This window comes from Austrofundulus limnaeus, unplaced genomic scaffold, assembly GCF_001266775.1.
Source record: "Austrofundulus limnaeus strain Quisiro unplaced genomic scaffold, Austrofundulus_limnaeus-1.0 Scaffold291, whole genome shotgun sequence".
NCBI lineage: Eukaryota > Metazoa > Chordata > Actinopteri > Cyprinodontiformes > Rivulidae > Austrofundulus > Austrofundulus limnaeus.
In genome coordinates, this window is record NW_013952693.1 from 455,809 (window position 1) to 463,652 (window position 7,844).

Sequence of the window (7,844 nt, forward strand, 5' to 3'; positions counted from 1 at the left end):
ATACTAACCTCACTCATTTCTAAACAACTAAGACAAAAATGTAATTAATTCAGAAAATCTTTTCAGGACCCCACCTTGATGTTTCAGGACCCCACTTTGGGTCCCGACCCCAACTTTGGGAACCACTGTTTTAGATGATTAGTACTGGTCTGAAGAAAAAAAGGGACTTATTGTGTGCTGAGGGTACTTCACAATAAATAACTGAACAAAAACAGTTTCTGATTAACTGATGAGATTTTTAACATAAAAAAATGTAAGAAATTATCATGAAAGACAATGGCTGTGTTCAAACTCAGGGASTGGGTACTTCGAAGGGCATGGCCTACCCAGTCTAGGTGAACCCATGGTTGACTATCAAGACTGGAAAAAAGTGTCTGTCAATTTGGACAGTTTAACCTTCTGCTTTATTCAATATATTCAATATCAATATAAAAGTATTAGTAATGTTTTAAACTGACTAAATTAGCTTAAGTATTTAAGAACTAACTGACCCACCATGCATGCATGTTGACTTTRCTATACCAGCTCATTTGATTTCTGACAAGAATATTATTAATGCAAATGACAAAAGCATTAACAACACAACAGCTTGAAACTTTAATTTTTAATACCACTACTTTTTATTCAAAACTGTATTTCTTTTTACGTTTTGTTTGCCAATTCAAGCACAAAAGAAAATGTCTGGTCGCTCCACAATGCATCCATGGAATTGGGTGGGCCGAGAAGGATCCACCAGACCCGTCCCTCGAAGTGAGGAAAAAGGAGGATGAATTGTGGGTCGCTTCAGAGAAGTCTTCAAATTTGGACCACCTCCCGCGTGGCGCAGTGACAAAAAGGACTGACAAATTTGGTCTTCAAAGGACACAGCCCTTGAATTTGGACACAGACAATATTTTTATAACAGAGATCTTGATGGGAATAGTCCAATCTGGGTGTGTTTTGTATTTTTTGTAACAACAACATCCAACTGCTGAGCTGTTTCTAGCTTGAACTTGTGTTGAGAAAGATTTACATGTTAGCAGAATAATGAGCAAACCYGGCCTCAAAAATTTTCAAGGATAATTTAAACCAAAAACACCCCTACCAATTACCTATCCTTAACCTCAGCAACAGGTCAYTGGAATATCAAGGAAGCAAAGAAAATTAACTGACATAAACCAAAATCAAATCACRCTGGGATAACATTTTTAGTAAATAGACAATGAACGACTAACTGAAGAGGCTTAAAGAACACATTAGAGCCACGGGTGTGACAGCAGTGGTGTAAAGATCAACATGAACTGATCCGATTAGAAAGCAGCACCACATTTTGCCCCCCTCACATCTGTCATAATATCATGTAACAAAKATGCAATTGGTTTTCTATTTGTGGAATAACTAAGATAGATTTTCATGTCTGCTTCAAGCCCTTGCACCAATCCATCTTTCTTTGAGTACATGGGATGTTGGGCTGTGTCTACAGCTGATGGTGATAAGAAGAAATTGGATTTTACGTGTAATCACTGGGTATGGGATGTTAATTGTACAGAGCCSTGTCCTGTGGGACGTAACGTAAGATCTGTGGGGAAAACACACATGCTCAAACACATTTAATGTGTGCTTTTGTTTAGACTAGCTGTGTTTGTGGCCTAATTGTTGAAGGTAGCTAGATGAGATGGTCTTTAGAAATTTGTGTACATGGAGTAGCTTGGTTCATTGTGAATTGTTGACTGACTTTAAAGAACTCGTGTTCTCTGCTCTCTCAGGCCTCCTGGARTTCTCTCCCCTCCTCCTACGATACCTTGTCTCAGGTATGAGTTAACTGACTGTAGTTAGACACTGTGTATTAGTACTGGAGTGTCTCTAGTGTCACATGTAGCAAAGAAGCTTTGTTTATCATCCTATATATTATGTGGGAGGACAAGAAAACAAAGCAAGAAAAAAAGAAACTATTCCCTGATGTCTTGTGGTGTTTGGGTGTCTTTGCACTGTAGCAAGTTGGAAGCTTGGCAAGCTGTAGTRTATTAGCTGAATCCACCTGTTGAGCTTTTCACTTGTCTCTGCTCTCTAGTGCGGCCCATCTGTTTGTCTGAGTAGATGCATAGAGCCTTTCACCACTTCCCTGGCTTGGTTTCCTTTCARCCTCCCGTCCCTTTCTACACAACATCGAAGTTGTAGCAAAGAGGAAGCTGTAAAGATCCAGGAGACAATATTCATCTCTTTGATTCCCCTCTTCCTCTGATTGCGTCCGCACGCCTGATGAGCCACAGTTAGCCGAGTCGCGCAGCTGTGTGATCCCCGGCTCACCGAATCATACAGCGCGCCACAATGTCAACTTCTCCTCATTTACCTCTTTCTTCAGCCTCCTTCACAAACTGCTAATGAAGTCAATCACAACTGTTTTTCCCCTGATCCTTTTACCCCAGCAGCTGATGGTGTGCGACTGGATCCACAATGCTCTTTTAATTAGTATAGAGAATAAATTGGTTGAGCATGCCTTTTTTCTTAATTGCTTTTTCCTCAGCTTGGATTTAATTGGGCTGCAGTGCTGTTTATTGATCTACTTTGATGTGCTTTAATTTGGATAATTTTATATATTTATTTTGGACGTGACAAGCCAGTTTGTCTTCAGGGGGAAGAGCGTTCAGGACCATTGGTTCAGCAGACTGCAGTAAATTCAGTGAGCCTGGAGTCCGGTGTGTGGCGGTAGCTAGGTGGGGAGATGATCAAACCCAGAAGGCAGCATAGCAGCTCCACTGCAGTCTGAGAGGCCTCAAGTGAACAGCTCTTTGATCTCACATCAACAGCTAATAAAAGCCAATGTGAATCAGTAAAGCAAGGAAAGCAAGGTTTTCAAAGCCAGCCTTAACAGGCCTGCAGGCCACTACACATTTCTTCCAGCAGCTAGCTTGTATTTTGTGCCTGATTCATGCTGCGTCATTTCTCCCCCTCCTGCTGCAACAAAGCCCAATTTTCATCCTCCGCCTCCATAGTTTCATAATTAGTGGGCTTCTCTGCGTGTGATTGTGGGTTTGTTTTGTAGAAGCRAGCGTGCATTTACTTGTGTGAGCGCTTGTTTGTGCAGTGTTTTAATTTTACAACGGTTATGTTTATTACTCTCGCTACAATCCATCCGCCTAACTCTTCTTTCTCCCTTACCCACAGGGGGTAACTTCACCCTGGCGGAGTTGGGAGTGTGCGAGCAAACTCCCCCTCCGCATCCCGCTGCTGTTCCCTATTGTCCCGACCTGGGCCTCCTCCAGAGAGGGTACTCCCTCAGTGCCGGCTCAGACGCCGACTCAGACCCGGAGGGGCCCTTGTCGCCGGAGCGGGCCATCCAGCTGTGGGCCGGACGTGCGGGGGTCAAATCTCGCCGCAGCTCCGGAGTGTCCAGTCGTGAGAACTCAGCCCTCACCCTCACCGACTCCGAGAAYGACAACAAGTCTGATGATGAGTCAGGTAGGCCGAAAGACTGTTCCAAGTGTTGTCGTGATAGTGTGTGTTCAGTGTTTCCTAACCTACTGCCCACTGATTTGGCAAAAGAAAGAGTAAAGTGAGATCTAATGAAAGAATTTGTACAAGAGTATCAGATGAAATCTGAAGGAAGATCATGGCAGGCAGCCATAAAATGGATTGGTGGAAACTGCTCATGATCTGAAGAACAGTAGTTGGAAACCTACCAGGAAACCCCAAGAGAGTCATCATTATTTTGATCAATAGGATTACCGAAAGCCCTTTTAAGTCATTCACTTGCCTATTTATCAACAGATAACTGTCACTCTCTATAGAGATACCAAACATTAAGCATCAAGCCTTCTACAGTATTTCCAATGATTCTACAAAAGGTTTGTAAGCCACAACATAACGTTTTCACACTGTTTCTGTAAATATTTCTTCCTCTGGTGATTGAAAAGTGTTGCTCCAGACTCAGCGTCATGTTTAGCAGTGTCTACAGCACGTGTCCAGTCGAGATCATGCTTTCAAGCGGAAATGATACTCAACGGCTTCTTTTCTGAACGGGGATATGAATTAGTGCTGATGTAGACGAAGGGTGTCGGGTTTCCAGGGAAATCTCTTTCCTCTGGCAACTTTGTTTATTGCCAACTTCCCGTTCCCTCGTTAATCCTGGCGCAGTCGTAAACCTGCGCACCAGCTTCAGAGAGGTGTCAATGGAGGTTAATGAAAAGTGGATGAAAGGAAGAGCAACAGTCTAATTAATTGACTTCTCGGCTGGCGCACGCATCAGCTCCGGATCAACCTGCGTCGGACTACGGGCCTCAGAAACAACTTCTGTTGACTGATCAAACTACTCAACACCTATTAAACACGTCAGGAAACACCTTCCCCGAGACGCTCCTCTCATCCAACCAGCCGATAATTGCTTTGTGGTTAATTACCAAGCTAATCTTGCAGCCACAGATATCAGCTGCAGACGCAGCTCTCCCTCTGTCTCAGGGCCAGGAGAACGCCACCGAGCACTCCGTCGCTCATGTTTGCAGGCCTTGTAAATTTAGCAGCTTAATCCAACTCTGCATTGTGATAATTATTTGCCTGCAGTATGATGTCACTAAATGAAGATCAAGAATTGTGGTTTTTGCGAGAGGTTCTCTAAATAAACTTTGCGGAATAGGGTTATTCATGGATATTTTTGAGCTCCTACTGGGGCCGGACATTTATCGTCAATTGGAGAAATTAGTTTTGATGATTATGCAGAGGGGGCGTCAAAGAAAGTCAATAATGTTTATTTTTGACTTCAAACGTTTCTATAGAAGCGTTCAGGGAAAGCACTGGCTCACATGTTTGCGCTTATCTCGTGGTTTCACAAACTAGAGATTCAGATCAGGCGTCTGCGCTCGGGTCTCTGCCAGCATCAGGAGATCAGAGAAAGGTGCAGCAGCTTGATGAAAAAATAAATAAATAAAAAGACGTTTGTGWGTTTCAGTTTGATCAAGTCGATTCATTAGTCACTTACTGTCGTCATTTGGAATGAGAAAGTCTCACCCTCTCGTTCTTGAGTCTTCCTCCAAACAAATGTCTGATGACTGACGCCACAGGAGCAGAAGATTTCACTCCCACTGAGCCCAACCGGAGTGTGTGCCCCGAGCTGAGTGTCGGTGCCGAGAGTTCATGTGTGTGAATGCTACTGTGGGGCTGTCAGTCTCTGCCTTTGTTGTCTCTTGTCTGTCTGATTGTTGGGAGTGTATGAGCCTAAACCCTTCACATGTGAGGAAGTGTGAAACAGGTGCAACTGGAGGCCCAATGTCAAAATATCAACACGGTGATCTGAGGGTCTAATAATAGACACTGACAGAGCCAGACAGAGGCGCACGTCATAAAGCACATGCTAACAAATCAAAAAGACGGTGACGTGCTTAAACACCGAGCATCGTGTTGCACCACTCTCATCTCGCTGCGTCTCCGGCAATCTTCAAAAGTTTCACCTTCACTCGCTTCTCCTCCTCCTTGCCGTCTTCCTCGTCTTTCATCTCTCTCCTTTGTAATTTCGAGCCTCTCTTCCTCTCGCCTTTTCATTCACGCTGCGCCTCTCACCATCTCTGGTTGGGCTCCGTCAGCGTGGCTCGGCAGCGTGACTGACAGGTATCAGTTCAGGAGTCTAGATATTTTTTTTTCCTTCTTCATGGCACGAGGGCACAGGTGGATGAACGCATGTAAGCCTCAACGTATATCCAGTACCAACGTAGACAACTCAGAGAAATAGTGACAGTTCTCACTTTTTAGGTTACTGTAAATAGTGTTGGATTTTGTGTGTGTGTTTATGTGTGTTTTGTGACAAGAGGACAACAAGCTGTAGAGCGAGTGATGATTGTATTTACACATTTCTTTTAGCTCATTTGTTTTTAATCTTCACTGTTGAATGAAAAAACAAATACATTCTAAATATAGTTTGAGGTTTGCCTAACTACGTGAGCTATTTTTAAATCTTTTGAAAGTCACGAAAAGCCTGAAAAACAGCAAAACAAACTTGAGTCAATAACAAATTTAAAAAGTGTGATCCTTGCCGTAGCTGTCTGGTGCCTTTGCTAGTCTCAACACAGTTAGCACCACATATACACCTGCATTGTTGGTGTACAGCACCTGGAACRGAGACAAGATGTCATCATTATCATTTTAAAAGTTCAACTGTGAGCTCATTATTGTCACCCGTTTCCACATAAGGTGGGCCACTGGATAATTGCTGTGTGTTTTTTGTTTGTTAGCAAAATATCTCATGAACTRTTGAACAYATTTTAATGAGACTTTCAAAAATATATTTGTATATACTGTACATTTACAACTGGTTACATCTGGTGCCCAAAGTGGGGCCCGTGAACCAAAATTGGCCAACCAAGCCTTTTAAATTGGCCCACCAGCAGCTGCCATGGTTTCTAGGTTGTAATCTTATGTCATCCTGTAGAAACACTGTGYTTCCACTAACAGTCATTCCACTCATTGGCCCAGTGACTAAAGGSCTGCAGTGCAGATAGTCTTCACTGATGGTGCTGATTTTATCTTTGAATTAYACTAAGAATAAACAGGGAATAAAAGTAATAACTACATGAGACATTTAGATTGTATTTAAGCACACATGTAGATTTTCACACTTTATAAGACCACAAAWASTCKTATTTTRTTATTTCATGAAGTGTTGGATAAGCCTTTGCTGTCCGTGTGTACATCAAACTTTCTCTAAGTGCCCGTCTGTTTTCTTCAACTTATCCGGGGTCGGGTCRCGGGGGCAGCAGCCTAAGCAGAGAGACCCAGACTTCCCTCTCCCCAGTCACTTGGGCCAGCTCGTCCGGGGGAATCCCAAGGTGTCCCCAGGCCAGCCGAGAAACATAGTCCCTCCAGCGTRTCCTGGATATTCCTCTGGGTCTCCTATCAGTGCACAAGCTGAAAAAATAATCAAAACGTGGCCACAGCCCTGGCTGCTTGCTTGATCATRGTAAAAAGACGTTACTTGAAAAGTATTTGTATTTCATGTATTATGTTGTTACTTTTGGCCCACATCCCTCGGAAAATCTTTCATTTATGGCTCTCTGAGAAAAAGTTTGGGCACCCCTGCTTTAGAGTGAAAGCAATTGAAGTAGGCCACCACAAGTAATTAACATTAACAAAGAGAATATTGAACATAATTCAGTCAATTTCGCAGATATTGATTGAAAAATGTGTTTTGTTGTCGATGAAAGTATACCTCACAGCACACAACTGAAGCAGACATTACATGACTTCTTTCTTWAATTTTTGGCATTAGCTGTTTGAAAAGTGATCGAATTGAAAGCTCGAATTAAAGCAGGAAACTGACCCAGTTTTCAGTTTTGAACATTTATTTTGCAAACCTGTAAAGTGTACAGCCCCACAGCGCTGACTTGGGCCAGATGCTTCAGCCTCTCTCTGCTCAGTTTTTTTGGCTAAAAGCCCAGCCCTACACAGACTCACAACTTTTCCTCAGAATCAGGTCACGCCTCCGGAAATGGCATTATGGCAACAAAGGAAGTAATCTCACCTAACAATGTGAGCTGATTCTCAGAGAAGTCCTGAGTTGCTGAAATATTAAAAATGTTTGTGTCTTTTGTTCAGTGCAGGACTTGTGTTAACTAATTAGAAACTATTTCTTAAAACTACATTATAAATAGTGTACAGGAAAATGATTGTACATTGATTATATAAACATTTCAATATAAAAGTATCAAAAAACCTTTAATATAAAATATCAAAATACGAATGTGTATACATACCTCATAGAGCACAACAGATTTTAATGAAACTCTCAGATTGTAATCACTGTTTGAACATTTACAGCCAAGTACCTCTTTGGGATCGCTCTGATTCAAGGTGGCCACTGCAGTTAATCAACATCAGAAAAC

At 42.4% G+C, this 7,844-nt stretch overlaps 1 protein-coding gene across 1 annotated transcript in view; it reads left to right on the forward strand.

The window, feature by feature from the left end:
* Nucleotides 1-7,844, forward strand: part of tenm2a (teneurin transmembrane protein 2a) — a 346,633-nt gene that overhangs the window by 131,379 nt on the left and 207,410 nt on the right. Inside the window, exon 3 of the mRNA XM_014021396.1 lies at nt 3,145-3,438. Within this exon, the coding sequence (XP_013876850.1) occupies nt 3,145-3,438 (294 nt within the window). The remainder of the gene's footprint in view (nt 1-3,144; nt 3,439-7,844) is intronic.